Source organism: Pan paniscus, chromosome 8 (assembly GCF_029289425.2).
Source record: "Pan paniscus chromosome 8, NHGRI_mPanPan1-v2.0_pri, whole genome shotgun sequence".
In the NCBI taxonomy this organism is placed as follows: Eukaryota; Metazoa; Chordata; class Mammalia; order Primates; family Hominidae; genus Pan; species Pan paniscus.
Genome location: NC_073257.2, coordinates 86,201,937 through 86,220,962, shown reverse-complemented (window position 1 = coordinate 86,220,962; position 19,026 = coordinate 86,201,937). Strand labels below are relative to the sequence as shown.

The 19,026-nt window shown below is 39.9% G+C and overlaps 1 protein-coding gene across 2 annotated transcripts in view; it reads right to left on the bottom strand.

Moving 5' to 3' along the window:
* VCL (vinculin) overlaps positions 1-19,026 on the bottom strand; it is a 120,368-nt gene that overhangs the window by 48,876 nt on the left and 52,466 nt on the right. For both annotated transcript variants that reach the window (XM_003812995.6, XM_003812996.6), the window contains exon 3: positions 85-235. In XM_003812995.6, coding sequence (XP_003813043.1) covers positions 85-235 — 151 coding nt within the window. The remainder of the gene's footprint in view (positions 1-84; positions 236-19,026) is intronic.

Below are 19,026 nucleotides of genomic sequence, written 5' to 3'. Positions count from 1 at the left end.
GCATTCAACATATTTTCATTCTAAACAATCATCAATCTTCCATTATTATCTTCAAGAGTAGGCTTTTTGTCTCAGATTGCCTACCTCAGCCTCATCGAAGGTAAGGAGCAGGTCTGATGTTCCAGAGAGGATGCCCCTTGACCCATCAATTAGATAATCTCGAGCAGGCACTGAGTAAGGGTCTGACTGAAGCATCTGAGCTGCCTGGACAAGCTTGGTGCAAGCATTCTCAACCCTATAGGGAAGAACACAGGTTAACACACCGGCAGAACCATACAGAAGAATACCATATGCAAATACAAAGAGAGAATATGCATGTAAATTCACAGTTTTTTTCCCTACATGAAAAATAGCCAAGACCAATTGATAATAGAACCTACGTTTTTAGATTTTACAATTTAGGCAGGACACAGTGGCTCATGCCTGTAATCCCAGCATTTTGAGAGACCCTGTTTCAAAAAGAAAATTACAAAATTACAGGTAAAAGCAGCACATTCATTCAGTGCACTGCCCTTATTCTTTATTTCCTGACAACAAAAAATGACGAGAAAACATCTGGGCTCTTTGACTTTAGGTTGCTCTATCTCTGCAATGCCTTTGTTTCCTTATTCCTCCCCACCCTATACACACTGCCATTAAAAGACACTGCACAAAGAACTGAAATCCTTCAGTTCTTTGCTGAAATGTTAGATCATTTTCAGATCTAACATCTGGAAATAAAATGCCAAAGCATGGTGTTAAGTGAAATTTAATAACTAAACAAAGCAAAGGAATAGGAAGAAACACAAAGAAAAAGTATGAGGCAATGCATAAATTTCTCGCTCATTCATCTAGCTAAATAAATTTGTTTGATAAATCCATTGGACCATTTGAAAATATATTGTTAAAAGAAAATAAAAACAAAAATTTAAAAATTAAAATGAAAATATATTGTTAATTAAAGGTCACTATTATTAGTAACTAAGCCAGTTATTAATAGTTTAATATTAATATAAGTAACCAGGTCAGCCAAAGGTTGAGTGGTGGAAGGGGAGCTGGGGGGCGATTCATTTAAAAGAGGAACCCAAAATGCATACACCAAGTATTCTGTTTGCCTTCCTTGTACTAATAAAATGTATTCATTCATTCATTCAATTATTCATCCACACAGAGTTGAAAATAACCTAATAGATCATCTCCTCTAGTCTCATATTCAATATAGCCATTATGTTGTGACTGACTAACTTACAAAGATAAGGAACAAACTGCTTAAAGTTAAAATGCTTAGCCAGAATTATACAGTCTCATTTGAAAACATAGAAAATGTCACCTGCAAATAAAAGCCTATCTCACCAGGTTCTTTTGAGGATAAATGAAGTAATACAGAAACTCCACAAGTTTAAAGCAGTATTACATTGTTAACAAGTAGAATTAAACCAACTTATGAATTTCAACTACATAAAAAGCACTGGGCTGTGGACACTGTAGGTATGTATATAAAGATGTAAAAAGCACTATTCTAACTCTCGAGGAGCATACTTTACTAAGGCAAGACACAAACATTGGCAGAATAAGCCAATACATGGCCGGGCGCAGTTGGCTCATGCCTGTAATCCCAGCACTTTGAGAGGCCAAGGTGGGCAGATCACTTGAGGTTGGGAGTTCGCGACCAGCCTGGCCAACATGGTGAAACCCCGTCTCTACAAAAAATACAAAAATTAGCCAGGCATAGTGGTGGACATCTGTAATCCCAGCTACTCAGAGGCAGGAGAATCAGAGGTGGAGGTTGCAGTGAGCCGAGATCATGCCACTGCACTCCAGCCTGGGTGACAGAGTTAGACTCGGTCTCCAAAACAAACGAACAAACAAACAAAAAAAAAAACATAAGGCAGTATATAATAAATATCAGTGAAGGGCAAGACCTGTTTGATGTGGCTTTTGATCAGGCTTAAAGGACTGGCTATTTTGTTCTTTTTAATTTTAAAATTAAAATTTTAATTTTATTTTAAATATATAATATATATTCATACATATTACACAAGCATATACACATATTTAAAACCAAAAGGGCATACAATGAGAAATCTCTTTCCCTTCACTATCTTCCATGCACTCATTCCATCCCACTTGCAACCAATACTGAGTTTCCTCCAATGTTGTATTTCCTCTGTATGTAAATGTCTTCATAAAACATTTCAGGCCTCAAAGAAGCAAAAATGTACATTTCCCCACTTTTTTACACAAATAGGATCATATATGGTCACTCGCTGCATTCTGCTTTTTACACTTATGTGTTGTTCTATTAAAAGTACATAAAGAGGGCCGCGCATGGTGGCTCACACGTGTAATCCCAGCACTTTGGGAGGCCAAGGCAGGTGGATCACTTTAGGTCAGGATTTCGAGATCAGCCTGGCCAACATGGTGAAACTCTATCTCTACCAAAAGTACAAAAATTAGCCAGGCATGGTGGCAGGGGCCTGTAATCCCAGCTACTGGGGAGGCTGAGGCAGGAGAATCACTTGAACCCAGGAAGCGGAGGTTGCAGTGAGCCGAGATCATGCCACTGCACTCCAGCCTGGGCAACAGAGCAAGACTCCAAAAAAAGAAAAAAGAAAAGAAGAAGAAGAAAAAAAAGAAAGAAAAGTACATAAAGAGCCTCCTCCTACTTTTATAAAGCTACATAATAGCCCAGGCTAATAGTTATTAGCCTGCTGTGATGAATCACCTTGAATACATGTAATTTTACCCTGTATGTCTGTAGGATACATTTTAGATATAAAATTGCTGAGTCAAAGGTATGCATATGTATAATTTTTAACAAATGTTGCCATATTGCAATCTGCAGAAGTTATACTAAACAGTTCTTACCTTCTCACCAGTTCAAATTTTGGATCTTCACCAATAATAAACCAAAATTGGATCCAAACATAGTTTCTTTTCAATTGAGGTGAAATTCATGTAACATACAAATAACCATTTCAAAGTGTACAATTCAGTAGCATTTAGTGTATTCACAGTGTTGTGCAACCACTGCCTCTCTCTAGTGCCAAAACTCTTCATTATCTCAGTAAAACACGCAATACTCATTAAGTAATAACTCCCTATTTTCTCCTTCCCCCGTCCCCTGATAACCGCTAATCTGCTTTCTGTCTCACTGGATTTGCCTATTGTGGAAACATCATACAAAAGAATTCATACACTACGTCTGGCTCCTTTCATTTAGCATGTTTTTGAGGTTCATCCAAGTTGTAGCCTATATCAATACTTCATTCTTTTTTTATGGCTGAATAATAATATTCCATTGTATGGATATGCCACAGTTTGTTTACCCATTAATCTACTTATGAACATTTGAGCTGTCTACACCTTTTAGCAATTATGAATAATGCTGCTATAATGTTTTCATTTCTCTTAGTTATATACCTAGGGGAGGAATTGCTAGTTTATATAGTAATTCCATGTTTGATTTTTTGAGAAACCACAAAACTATTTTCCAGCACTGTGCCATTTCACATAAGGGCTCCTAATTCTCCATATCCTCACCAATGCTTGTTATCTTTTTTTTTTTTAAATAAAAGCCACCCTAGCAGGTGTGAAGTGGTATCTCATTATGGCTTTGATTTGCAATTCCTTAATGATCAATGATGGTGAACATCTTTTCATGTGCTTGTTGTCCATTTCTACATCTTTTATGGAGAAATGTCTATTCAATTAGGCCCATTTTTCAATTAGGTTGTCTTTTGGGGCTGAGTTGTAAGAGTTTCTTAGATAAGCTAGTTATTAAACTCTCATCAGAAATAGAATTTGCAAATGTTTTTTCCCAGTCTGTAGGTTATCTTTATTCAATATAGTGTTAATTTCCATTGAGGTTGAGGATTTTCATAGTTTTTAAGTTACAAAATAAAATAACACATGTAAAAGATTGTATAAATTTTAATTCAAACAAACACCATCTACCTAAAAGTCAATAATCATTTTATGCCAGGTGCAGTGGCTCATGCCTGTAATCCCAGCACTTTGGGAGGCCAAGGTGGGCGGACTGAGGTCAGGAGTTCAAAACCAGCCTGGCCAACATGGTGAAACCCCGTCTCTACTAAAAATACAAAAATTAGCTGGGCATGGTGGCGGGCACCTGTAATCCCAGCTACACCGGAGGCTGAGGGAGGAGAATCAGTAGAACCCAGGAGGCAGAGGTTACAGTGAGCCAAGATCATGCCACTGCACTCCAGCCTAGGCAATAGAGTGAGATTTAGTCTCAAAAAAAAAAAAAAATCATTTTATAAAATAGTACCAGGTACTTTAGAACCCCACCTTAACCAAATCCTCCTTCCTATTCTCCAGAGATAATTATTACTCTGAATGTTGTTAATTATTTTCTTGATTTTCTTTATACTTTTACCACCTATATATGTATACATACCTAAGCAACTTTTTGTTGAGTTCTGCCTATATTGGAACTTAAGCGGAATCATACTGTTATGCATGCTTCTGTGACTGTTCTTTTTGTCCAACATTATAATGTTCAGTCCATCATGTTAACACCTGTAGCTACTATGTTGTATTCCCCTGTGAGAATATACCAAAATTGGCCAGGCATGGAGGCTGAGGCAGGCGGATCACCTGAGGTCGGGAGTTCAAGACCTGCCTGACCAACATGGAGAAACCCTGTCTGTATTAAAAATACAAAATTAGCTGGGCGTGGTGGCACATGCCTGTAATCCCAGCTACTCGGGAGGCTGAGGCAGGAGAATTACTTGAACCCGGGAGGCAGAGGTTGCGGTGAGCTGAGATCGTGCCATTGCACTCCAGCCTGGGCAACAAAAGCGAAACTCCATCTCAAAAAAAAAAAAAAAAAAAAAAATATATATATATATATATACCAAAATTGATTTACCCATTCTACCTCTGCTGGATGTTAGAGGTGTTCTAGGTTCTTGTTTCTGTTATTAGTGTTAATATGAACAATAGTGCTGTGAAAATTTTTATTCTGGCTCCTGGTACACATGAACAGAGTTTAGATTATATATCTAGTAATGGAAATACTAAATTACAGAAAATAAATATATTCAACTTTACCAGGGAATGACAAACTGCTTTCCAAAATGATTTTATCAATTGAATACTTCTACCAGCAGTATACAGACTTGATCCTCATCGTCTGAACTTTTAATATGCCAATCTGGTCAATGTGAAACGATAAACTATTGTGAATTTAACTTGCTTTTTTTTTCTTTTTTTTTTTTTTTGAGACAGGGTCTCGGTCTGTTGCCCAGGCGGCAGGTGCAGTGGTATAATCATGGCTTACTGCAGCCTCGACCTCCTGGTCACCTCCCACCTCAGTCTCTCAAGTAGCTGGGACTACAGGCACAGACCATCATACCCAGCTAATTATGTTTATTTTTTGTAGCGATGGAGTGTTGCCATGTTGCACAGGCTGGTCGTGAACTTACGGGCTCAAGCAATTCATCCATGTCAGACTCCTAAAGTGCTGGGGGCCAGGCACAGTGGCTCACACCTGTAAACCCAGCACTCTGGGAGGCCGAGGTAAGTGGATCACTTGAGGTCAGGAGTTGGAGACCAGCCTGGCCATCATGGTGAAACACTGTCTCTACTAAGAATATAAAAATTAGCCAGGCATGGTGACAAGCGCCTGTAATCCCAGCTACTTGGGAGGCTGAGGCAGGAGAATTGCTTGAACCTGGGAGGCGGAGGTTGCATTGAGCCAAGATCACGCCACTGCACTTCAGCCTAAGCGACAGAGTGAGACTCAGTCTGAAAAAAAAAAAAAAAAAGTGCTGGGATTATACATTTGAGCCACTGTGCCCAGCCCTGCATTTTTCTTTTATTAATAAAACTGAGGATTGTTTGTTTGTTTGTTTCACTGTTTACTGGCCCCATGGGTTTTGATAGGTAGTGTTTTTGTCATTCATTTTTAATTGTCACTGTGATTTATTTAACAATGAATTGTTTGGGAATTTTAAAATATACTTCTACATATAAAGGACTCTTCCTCTTATCTTCTGATCATTGATTTATCATTCAAATGAGTTGTGTAGAAAATGTGGTCTTAAGGCACTAAAATATATTTAGGCTAGCTTCATGGCTTAACATATGATTTATTTTTATAAATTTTCTATGTGTTATTAAAAAGAATGAGTGATCCAAATTTTAGGAAAAATATTTTTCCTAAAAGTGTCTTTTGACACTTAAAAGTGTCTTTGTGGACAGGCACAGTGGCTCATGCCTGTAATCCCAGTACTTTGGAAGCCCAAGGCAGGAGGATCACTTGAGCTTAGGAGTTCCAGACGAGCCTGGGTAACAGAGCAAGAGCTCATCTCTACTAAAAATTTTAAAAAGATAGGCAGGCACGGTGGCTCACACCTGTAGTCCTAGCTACTCAGGAGGCTGAGGCAGGAGGAGTGCTTGAGTCCAGGATATCAAGGCTATAGTGAGCTATGATCATGCCACTGCACTCCAGTGTGGGTGACAGAGCTGGACCCTGTCTCAAAAAAAAAAAAAGTGTCTTTTGTATGCTAATAAGATGACTAGTGGCTGGGGGACCCTAGATAGCTTCAAAACGGGAGCTGGTTCCAGAAACATCAAGGCATGGTCAGAGAGTTTCTGAGTTGGTGAACACATCTGGGTGCTGGGAGGTAGTGCACCCAGGCAGCATGAACTCTTCCTCATCATATCTTGCCCTATGCATCTCTTCCATTTGGCTGTTCCTGGGTTGTATCCTTTATAATAAACTGGTAACTATTTGAGTAAAGTATTTCCATGAGTTATGTGAGCCATTCTAGCGAATTAACAAACCTGAAAGCGGGGAGTTGTAGGAACTCCCAACTTTGTAGTAAAGTCAGACAGAAGTGTGGGTATACCAGGCACCCAATACTTGTGACTGGTATCTGAAGTGAGGATAGTTTTATGGGACTAAGCACTTAAACCTGTGGAGTCTGACACTAACTCTGGATAGTTAGTGTCAGAATTGAATTGTGCTGCTGAATACCAAGTTGGTGTCTGAAGAGTTGGAAGACTGGTTGTTGGTGTGGGAAAAAAAAGCCACACATCTGGTATCAGAAGCGTTGAGTAAAAACATCCCATTATTATATACATCAACACTTATCTACATTTACCAACAAACTGTCCAGTATCTTGGCTCATCATTCCCTCTTGTATTTCAGGCTTACATCTGGGATCAGCGGACTTGTCTGAAGTACATTCTTTAGGATTTCCTCTAGTAAAAGTCTGCTGGTGACAAAATGTATCAGTTTTTGTTTGATAATGTCTGTTTTGTCCTCATTCTTCAAAGACTATTATAGCAGTACAGAATTCTAAGTTGACAGTTATTTTATTAGCAAACTGAGGGCATTATTTCACTGACGTGGCAATGGAAGCAGGAGAGAAGGAGGTATGATAATGAAAGCAGAGACTGGAGTAATGTGGGGCTACAAGCCGAGGAAAGCAGGCAGCCTCTAGAAGCTGGAAAAGGCGAAGAAACAGAGTCTTTTCTAGAGTTTCCAGAAAGAATGTGGCCCTGCTGACTCACTTTGGACTTCTGGCTTCCAGAACTGTAAGATAATAAATTTGTGTTGTTTTAAACCACAAAGTTTCTGGTGACTTGTCACAGCAATAAGAGGAAACTCTCATCCAGTCAAAAATTATCAGGTATACAAGAAGGCATGAAAATACCGCCAATAATGAAGAGAAAAGTCAATAATTCAAAACCAACCTAGGGCCTGGTGTCATGGCTCATGCCTGTAATCCCAACACTTTAGGAGGCTGAGGATGAGAGGAGGACTGCTTGAGGCCAGGAGTTCAAGACCAGCCTGGGCAACACAGGGAGACCTTGTCTTCTTTTTTTTAGACAAAGTCTGGCTGTGTCGCCCAGGCTGGAGTGCAGTGGTGCGATCTCGGCTCAAAGCAACCTCCACCTCTTGGGTTCAAAGGATTCTTGTGCCTCAGCCTCCCAGGTAGCCGGGATTACAAGTGTGTGCTACCACACCACAGCTGGCTAATTTTTATATTTTTAGTAGCGACGGTTTTTATCATGATGGCCAGGCTGGTCTCGAACTCCTGGCCTCAAGTGATCCACCCGCCTCAGCCTCCCAAAGTGTTGGGATTATAGGTGTAAGCCACTGCACCCGGCCAAGGAAGACCTTGTCTCTACAAAAAATTTAAAAATTAGCCAGGAACAGTGGTAAGTACCTGTGGTCCCAGCTACTCAGGAGGCTAAGGTGGGAGAATCACTTGAGCCCAAGAGGCCAAGGCTGCAGTGAGCCATTATCGCACTACCACATCCCATACTGGGTGACAGAATAAGACCCTATTTCAAAACAAAACCAACCTAGAAATGACAAAGATGACAGAATCAGTACATAAGAACATTAAAATGGTCATAACTGTACTCGACATGTTCAAAAAACAAAAGTAAAGATTGAGCTGGGCACAGTGCCTAATACCGTGGTCTGGGAGGCTGAGGCAGAAGGATTGCTTGAGGCCAGGAGTTCAAGGCCAGCCTGGGCAATATAGCAAGACTCCATCTCTACAAAAAAAAAAGTCAGGCCAGGCATGGTGGCTCACACCTGTAATCCTAGCACTTTGGGAGCCTGAGGCAGGAGGATCTCTTGAGCTCAGGAGTTCAAGACCAGCCTGGGCAGCATGGCAAAACCCCATTTTTACAAAAAATAAAAAATTAGCCATGTGTGGTGGTGCACTCCTATAGTCCCAGCTACTCAGGAGGCTGAGGTGGCTGGATCACCTAAACCCAGGGAAGTTGAGGATGCAGTGAGCCGTGATTGTGCCACTGCACTCCAGCCTGGGCAACAGAGTAAGACCCCATCTCAAAAAATAAAAATAAAAAATGTAATGGCATGGTGTTGTGTGCCTGTAGCCCCACCTACTCTTGAGGCTGAGGTGGGAGGATCACTTGGGCCCAGGAGGTTGAGGCTGCAGTGGGCCGTGAATGCACTCCATCCTGAGTGACCCAGCAAGATCCTGTCTCAAAAAAAAAAAAAAAAAGTAGATTGGTTACCCTAGTTAGATAAATGGAAGATAGAGAAAAAGACCCAAATAGAACAACTAGATATGAAAGATATGTCTGAGATATAAAAATACACTGTGAATTACTAGCAGATTAGATATTGCAGGGGAAAAAATAGTGAAATTGAAGTCATAGCAATAAAGACTATCCAAAATAAAACAGGGTGAAAAAAGATTTTAAAAAACAAATGGCATCAGTGAGCTGTGGGACAACTCCAAGCAACCTACTATATGTGTAATTAAAGTTTCCAAAGGAGAGAAGGTAGTGGTAGGGTAATATTTAAAGAAATTGTTTCCAGGGAACTTGAACATTTATGAAATTATAGCCAACAAACAAAAGCATCACCAACTACAAGTCTTGTGATATATCTATTTATGAAATCCAGTTACTGTATAAGTTTTTCAAATTTGGAAAAAAAATAACAAGAATGACCATTATGGAGAAAGGAAACTGAAAAAGAAAAGATGAAATGAAAAAGGTTTACAGGAATAAAATTGATTATCACTAATGGTTCCCTTGTGTGGTAAAATGATAGGTCCAAAACAGAGACTGAACCATTTTTTTATACAATAAGACATCTGATCTGCACATTAAAATTTAATGGCATTCATAAAAGCCAAACAAATCCCACTAAGACTAACCAGCAGTCAGAAACAGGAAGAAGTCTGTCTTGTGTATGGAAAATTGGATTTTATTTAAACATTCAAGCTCCCTAGCTTCTTAAAGTGATCTTGCATATTTTAATAGAAATCTGAATTTTTAAAAAGTATTTAAAGAATGAAAGTAGGCATAAGGTCAGTTTCCTAAATAATTGTATATCTTAACTATATACTAATAATATTTAATTAGATACTTTAAATCAATCAACTAGTACTTCTCTCTCCCTTTGAATCTTCAACCTAAATTGCTAGAAAAAAAATCTTATGCTATATATCAAATGGACCAATGACAGCCTTATGGGATCTCGAAATATGCTCACTCATGACCCTCTAATACATTCTTCCCAGAATTACCACCTACTCTAATTTGAGACAATTTAGGAGAAGACCTTGAGTATGAGTAATTATTTTGTAAGAAAAAAAGAGCACAAATTCCTCAGTTCCATGTGATTTCAATTATCACTAACCAAGAAGATTAAATGTATGCCTAAGAAGAGGAAAATACATTTAGAGATTATAAAAAGACTACCACAAGTCTTTTTTCTTCTTTTTCTTTTTCTTTTTTTTTTTTTTTTTTTGAGACAGAGTCTCATTCTGTTGCCCAGGCTGGAGTGCAGTGGCGCGATCTCAGCTCACAGCAACCTCCATTCCCTGGGCTCAAGCAATCCTCCTGCCTCAGCCTCCCAAGTAGCTGGAACTACAGGAATGCGCCACTATGCCCAGCTAATTTTTTTTGTATTTTGCGTAGAGATGAGGTTTCATCATATTGCCCAGGCTGGTCTCCAACTCCTGACCTCAAGTGATCCACCCCCTTCGGTCTTCCAAAATGCTGGGATTACAGGTGTGAGCCACCACACTCTGCCTGCAAGTCCTTTTTAAGGGTTCTTTTAGACTATATCCAGAAAAAGTGAGTTACTAAATTTTTTTTCTAGACAGTGTCTCGCTCTGTTACCCAGGGTGGAGTGCAGTGGTACCATCACAGCTCACTGTAGCCTCAACCTCCCAGACTCAAGTCATCCTCCCACCTCAGCCTATCAAGTAACTGAGACCAAAGGCACATGCCACCATGCCCAGATAATTTTTTATTTTTTATATTTTTTGTAGAGACAGGGTCTCACTATGTTGCCCAGACTGGTCTTGAACTCCTGGGCTCAAGTGATCCTCCCACCTCAGCCTCTTAAGTAGCTGAGACTATAGGTGCACATCACCATGCCCAGCTAATTTTTTATGTTTTGTACAGACAAGGTCTCCCTATGTTGTCCAGACTGGTCTTGAACTCCTGGGCTCAAGTGATCCTCCTGCCTTGCCTCACAAAGTGCCAGAATTACAAGCGTGAGCCACTGTGCCCAGCAGAGTCACTAATCTTAAATTCCTTTAAATTCTTTCATATATTTATTCATCTAATATATTGAGGAACTATTACATGCTATGATTCCTAGAAATGGGAATATTTTTTAAAAGTCCTTACCTAAGAGGAACCTTGGTAGGAGGAGACAAGTACAAATCAGTCTTTAGAAGTATGTCCAGCAGGCTGGACGCGGTGGCTCACACCTGTAATCCCAACACTTTGGGAGGCCAAGGCAGGCAGATCACAAGGTCAGGAATTCGAGACCAATCTGACCAACATGGTGAAACCCCATCTCTACTTAAAAAATACAAAAATTAGCCAAGCGTGGTGGCACGTGCCTGTAATCCCAGCTACTCAGGAAGCTGAGACAGGAAAATTGGTTGAACCCAGGAGGTGGAGGTTGCAATGAGCCAAGATGGCACCACTGCACTACAGCCTGGGTGACAGGGCGAGACTCCGTCTCAAAAAAAAAAAAAAGTATGGGTGCAAAAGCAGGAGGAGATTTTTTCTTTTCTTTTTTTTTTTTTCTTTCGAAGTGGAGTCTTGCTCTGTCACCCAGGCTGGAGTGCAGTGGTGCGATCTCAGCCCACTGCAAACTCTGCCTCTCCCACACTCAAGTGATTCTCAAGCCTTAGCCTCCCAGTAGTTGGGATTATAGGCATGCGCCACCATGCCGAACTAGTTTTTGTATTTTTAATAGAGATGGGGTTTCACCATGTTGGCCAGACTGGTCTCGAACTCCCAACCTCAGGTGATCCCTAAGTGCTGGGATTACAGGTGTGAGCCACCGTGCCTGGCCTGGAGGAGTCATTTTTACCTAAGAGGTTAGGAATGTTGTGATGGAGAAGGTAACTACACTGCTCCTGCCTTGAGAAGTTCAGCACTACTTATAAAGATGATTCTCTTTGCAGCATCTCTTTGAGCTCTTTTTCCAGTAGATCTCTTTCTCTCTCTCTCACGCATACGCACGTGCACACGCACACACACACACACCCTTTCTGTGAGAAATAACATGCACTTGCAATCGGTCTAGTTGGACTAGGGAGGGCAGTCCACCATCACAAAGTGCAGGTAGCTCACTCTAAAGCCAAACAATCTCAGTCTACTTCTGTAAAAAGCAGTCATCCTATGTCAGCTCACTGGTTTAGTGGCCGTGGAAAGGAGAGCTTGAGACAAAATAATATAAAGGAAATGGTGTGATTAAGTCTATTTAGACATATGGTCCATAAATTAAAACTGGAAAGCACTTGAAAACATTCACGTTCAACTTTCACTCCCACCAAAAAAAAAAAAAGTTGGGGAGGAGTGGAAGTAACTCATATCACATTCACTGTTTTAATAAAAACAAAAAAATTAAAACTGATCTTAGACAGTATAGCCTTTTAGGTTATAAATACTGTCAAAAAGATGCATTGTTTGCCTAAGAGTGAAGTACTATGGAACAGAACACTTGAAAATTTTATTTCATGGAGGTCGCAGTTCCTGGAGCACACCCAAGGAAACAGGTGTTTACATCCCACGATCCCTGTATTAGAGAGAGAGAGCTTGTTGCAGAGCCCACAAACATATCTGATCAAACAAGGCTACGACGACACTTGGGAGATGGGAAGGAAACAGGTGGAGGGAAGGAAGTGAGAACATGAGAATCTGGTCAGTGAGGTTTTCTCCACCTGGCCACTGCACCCAGCACCTCCCTCACTGTCATCTCCAACCAGTCTGGCCCCGGTATAATTATGCGGCAGGCAAAATCAATCGTCAGGGCTATTCTTCCTCTTTTCTTAGCCCTTGTTGAGATCTTCCCTTCCCTTCCCATCCTGTCAGGGTCTTTCAGACATCAAGAAAGGCATAGATCACTTCCCAGTCTGAGAAGTCCATCATATTTAAAAATGAAGAAATGCCAAAACAGGTTCATAAAAATGGTGGTCTATTTAAGTGCTTACATTTAATATTTTAATTGCATGATCAACTTTTGTCTGGGCTGGAGTGCAGTGGCACAATCACGGCTCACCACAGCCTTGACCTCCTGGGCTCAAGTGATCCTCCTACCTTAGCCTCCCGAGTAACTGGGACTACAGGTGCATGCCACCATGCCCAGGTAATTTTTTGTATTTTTAATAGAGATGGGGTTTTGCCATGTTGCCCAGGCTGGTCTTGAACTCCTGGGCTCAAGCAATCTGGCTACCTCAGCCTCCCAAAGTGCTGGGATTACAACGTGAGCCACCACACCTGGCCATGAACAACATCTTTTAAAACTTCTTTTTTTCCTGTGACTACATACATGGCCTTATTTGAAGATAATATTAAAGTCCAGACCCTTCATAATATAAGGCCTGAGTGAGAAGACAGGGGTTTGGGGTACAGGCAGGCCCTCAAGCTCTCTCTGCCTTCCCGCATATTAAGAACCTACCTTCAGACAAAGATCTGAGTGAAAATGACTGCTAAGGCCCCCCAAATTATCCCTTCATTAGATATTTAAGATTTAAATTGTTAACCTAAGGAATGAACTCCAATATAAAATTTCAGGCATCAGCAACTGAGAGTTCAGCCATTCTAGTATGCTTCAAATAGGAAGTACTGCCTCTATCAATTCACTGGAATTTATATATACATATAATTTTTTTTTAATAATAAAAATAGAGCCAGGGATGGTGACTCACACCTATAATCCCAGCACTTTCGGAGGCTGAGGTGGGAGGATTGCTTGAGCCCAGGAGTTTGAGAACAGCCTAGACTACGTAGCGAGACCCTATCTCTACGAAAAATTTTTAAAAATTAGCCATGCATGATGGCATGTACCTGTAGCCCCAGCTATTCAGGAGGCTGAGGGGAGAATTGTTTGATCCCAGAAGTTTGAGGTTACAATGAGCTAAGATCATGCCACTGTACTCCATCCAGCCTGGGAGACAGAGCAAGACTCCATCTTTAAGAAAATTTTAAATAATAATAATTTAGAAAATAATATATGTGAAGATTTCAAAAGACTCAGGAGATAGGTGAAGAAATTTCTTTTCTATGTTAATATGAAGCATTTGGCACAGATTGTACTTTAAAACAGTAGAGATGGATGCATTCTGTGGCATACCAGTAATAGCTGATATGCTTTGCTCCTGGAGTTGCCATTTTGAGAAAGGTCAAGGATCCTCAGCCATTAGTCACCTAGACACCTGACTGAAGGCCACAAGCATAGTTACAGTTTTTAGGAGGGAGTCAGGAACACAGAGTACAATGACAAGCTTTAATCTAATTCAAGTAGCAAGTATGCAGCACCAACTCACACAGGTGTACACTGTGTGATAATATTAAAACATGCTGTTCCAACCCTGTACTCCTACATTTAAAGATCCTGCAGACCTCATCCACAAAGTATTCCTTTCCCTGTCCCAACTCTCTTAAAGTACAACATAATGCAAAGTGGCCTTCTTGTTCTTATCAAGGCCAAACAATGATAGTACAGGACACTGCATGAGTACGCCCAAAACTAAAAATAAAACCACAAGGATGCAGCTTAAATATATACAATTTCCATTTGTCAATTATATCTCAATAAAGCTAAGGGGAAAACTGAATTTTAAAAAATAACCCACAATGAGTCATATTGAAAACATTCAAAACATTTCAAGGGAAACACCAAACCCTTTGCTAGAGGATGTATACTAGATAACAAAGCCTAAACACACACACACACACCCATCATGAGCACACACACACACAAAACCCACAGGCTCACTAAATTCTCTTATTTCAGATTATTGAGATTAGGAGGGTATGCAGCCAGTTTTGACTTCAAATAAAACAGGACTCTGTCCAAGTCAATTGATAACTGAAGGGGAAGCAGCATGTTGGGAAAGAATGGGAGAGGAACAAACGTTACAGCTGCCCAAGCTATATGTTCCTCAAGTCTTGGTAAGTAGTTTATTTTAAAGATGTGTATAAGTCACAATCTTTAAATCCTTTAAAACCTGAATAACCAGTCCTGTTCTTTCTCCCTTCTTCCCTTACTCTCTTGTCAAATCTAGCATCAGTGCAGATTCTGAGTGTGCAGAGTTCAATCAAGAACTCTGCTACCTCCTGGTCCATCAGCTCCACAGTCCTTCCTCCATCTCATACTAGGGTTGCAGCAGAAATAGACTGAGTATACAAGCAAGAGTGTCTTACAGATACTAGCAGTTTTCAAATGTATGTTGATTCTGTTGTGATGAATAAAATTTTTAAATTATCTTAAAATATTACTAAATTGGCCAGGCGTGGTGGCTAACGCCTATAATCCCAGTATTCTGGGAGGATTGACTGAACCCAGGAGTTCTAGACCCACCTGGACAACATAGTGAGATCCCATCTCTAAAAAAAAAAAAAAATTTTTTTTTTCTTTTAGTTAGCCAGGTATGGTAGCATGCATGCCTATAGTCCCAGGTACCTGGGAGGCTGAGATGAGAGGATCACCTGAGCCCAGGAGGCTGAGGCTGCAATGAGTTGTGATCACACAACTACATTCCAGCCTAGGTGACATAGCAAGATCCTGTCTCAAAAAATTATATAAAATAAAATAAAATATTATGAAATTCACTGTATCATTTGTTTGTTTGTTTGAAATAGAGTCTCACTTTGTCACTCAGACTAGGGTACAGTGACATGATCTCCACTCACTGCAATCTCTGCCTCCCAGGTTCAAGCCATTCTCCCACCTCAGCCTCCCAAGTAGCTGGGATTACAGGCACTCCTCACCATGCCCAGCTAATTTCTGTATTTTTAGTAGAGACGGGTTTCCACCATGTTAGCCAGACTGGTCTTGAACTCCTGACCTCAAGTGATCTGCCCACCTTAGCCTCCCAAAATGCTGGGATTACAGGTGTGAGCCATCGCACCCGGCCTGTATCTTTTTGTTTTTATGCATTTCTTAATCAATAAATAATTTAAAATCTCACTATTATTATTTTGTTGATGGTTTTTCTGTTTTTGTTTTTTTTGAGACATAGTCTTGCTCTGTCACCCAGGCTGAAGTGCAATGGCGTGATCTCAGCTCACTGCAACCTCCACCTCCCAGGCTCAAGCAGTTCTCCTGCCTCAGTCACCCGAGTAGCTGGGCCTACAGGTGTGCACCATCACGCCCAGCTAATTTTTGTATTTTTGGTAGAGACGGGATTTCACCATGTTGGCTACACTGGTCTTGAACTCCTGGCCTCAAGTAATCCTCCTGCCCTGGCCTCCCAAAGTGCTAGGATTAAAGGCGTGAGCCACCACGCCCAGCCTAAAATTTCACTATTATTACTTAAAGGTCCTTATGCTGAAAAAAAGTAGGCAATCACTGTTCTACAGTAGAATGTAATAAAAGGGTTACAGGCGTGGCAACCTAAACACAAAATGAAGTGATAGATACAATAAGAGGATATTTTCACTTATGAAGAAAACTGGCAAAAACTAGGATGTAGATTAAAAGAAGAAGAACACAGTCTGGAGAAACAAGCCAACAGCAGGCTAACGTCTATCAACAGTCATTCTAAAAAAAGATAATTAGCAACAAATAATTAACAGAATTCAGAACCCAGAAGAATCACAAACTTGTAACCACCTAACAATATTGCTTTGAAATATGTAGCGCTAACACTGACAATTATAAGACAAACAGACAGGTCTACAATTAGTATAGGAGATTTTTAACATATATCAATCATAAGCTGATAGTTGAAACAGACAAATTAGGCTATAAAAAATTGGACTAGTAATATTTATATACTGACCTAATTAGTATAAATAGAACTCTATACCCAAGCAAAAGAGAATATACTTTCTTTTCAAGCACACATAAAAACTCACTAGAACTGAGCTGTATGTAACAAAAGAATTTCCAAGAATTGATATCATACCAACCATGTCTTTGGGTACAATACAATTATATTAGAAATATAACAAAAGATATTAAAAAGAATTTTGAAAACTTTAAAAAATTATTTTAAAGAATTTTTAAATTCTCTAATTTAAAAATTAAAGTGGTACATGCCTGTAGTCCCAGCACTTTGGGAGGTGGAGGTGAGTGGATCACCTGAGGTCAGGAGTTCGAGACCAGTCTTACCAACATAGTGAAACCCCGTCTCTACTAAAAATATAAAAATTAGCCAGGCATGGTGGCGGGCACCTGTAATCCCAGCCACTTGGGAGGCTGAGGCAGGAGAATCGCTTGAACCCGGGAGGGAGAGGTTGCAGTGAGCCGAGATCATGCCATTGCACTACAGCCCAGGTGACAAAGCAAGACGCTATCTCAAAAAAGAAAAAAGAAAAGAAAGATTGAACATAAAGACTGAAATATTAAAAATAAGGTATTCAAATAATAAACTTGAGAAAAGTAAATAATAAATATGAGAAAAGAATTTAATGAAATAGATCTTTGTGGGAAAAGTTGGTAAGACAGATAAATCTCTAATAAGAGCGATAAGAAAAAAAGACAAAAGGCAGAAATAAGCAATACTGAATAGGAAATGTGATATAACTAGATACAACAGAGATTTTTAAAAGAATAATTATTATGAATTTTATGCTAATAAATTGGAAGGTTGGATAAAATTGGTAATTTCTTAGAAAAGTATCAGACTACCAAAGTTGACTCACAATGAATTTAGAACCTGATTTAGATAATAAAACAAAACTGAGTGAGTTTCTTTTTAGTCATATCTCTTCCTCCCAAAGACACCACCAGATACAGGGAGTTTTAGATGCAAGTTTTGCCAAACTTTCAAGAGCAGATAATCTTTATCTTACATAACCTGTTTCAAAAACTAGAAAAAGACCTTATTTTATGAAGCTAAAATAACTTTGATACCCAAACCAGAAAAGAACATAAGAAGAAAAGAAAATTAGAGATAAAGGTCCCTCATGAGCAAAAATGCAAAATCCCTTTAAAATATTAGCAAATTAAATTCAGCACTATATATATATATATATTTTTTTTTTCATCACAGCCAGGTAGGGTTTATCCTAGAAATGCAAGAATGGTTCATTATCAGCAAATCTATATTCATGTAGTAAACCATAGACTATCTCAACAGAGTAAAGGATAAAAATTGTGTAATCCACTCAACAGATACAGAAAGAAAGGGCATTAAATAAAAACAAGTAATCATGGTCCAATTCAAAAAAAAAAAAAGTCTTACTACAGAAGACTACAAATTAGATAAAAAATATCTCTGAGAAAAGCTTAAAAAGTAACTGAAGGGCCAAGCACGGTGGCTCACGCCTGTAATTTCAGCACTTTGGTAGGCCAAGGTGAGCAGATCACCTGCGCTCAGGAGTTTGAGACCACCCTGGGCAAAATGGTGAAACCCCCTCTCTACCAAAATACAAAAAATCAGCTGGGAGTAGTGGTGCACACCTGTAGTCGCAGCTACTTGCGGGGCTGAGGCATGAGAATCGCTTGAGCCCTAGAGGGGGAGGTTGCAGTGAGCTGAGATCACGCTACTGCACTCCAGCTTGTGCTACAGAGTGAGACTCTGTCTCAAAAAAAAAAAAAAACTAACTGAAGAATTGAATCATTTATTTGGAGAAAATTATTAAGAAACAAAAATTAAGAAGCTATAGGAGAAAAAAAAAGCTATAGAAGGGAGCTAATATGTAATTGAAGTAGGAGTCAGTACTCAATTCCAGAGGCAGGGCGTGGACACTGGACCACATAGAGGACTAGCTAAAGCAGGTCCAGGGTAAAAGCACCTCCCCATAAGACACGCCCACCAGGGTGATAGGTCACCTTACCATTGCCACGGCAACACCCAGACGTTACTGCCCCTTTCCATGGCAACAACTGAACAACCTAGTAGCTACCACTTGCATTCTAGAAATTTCTGCACAAATCACCCCTTAATTAGAATATAATTAAAAGTGGGTATAAATATGAATGCAGAACTGCCTCTGAGCTGCTACTCTGGGCACCCTGCCTCTAGGGTAGCCCTGCTCCGCCAGCAGAAATGCCTCTGCTGCTGCTGCTGCTGCTGTACACTGCTGCTTCAATAAAAGTT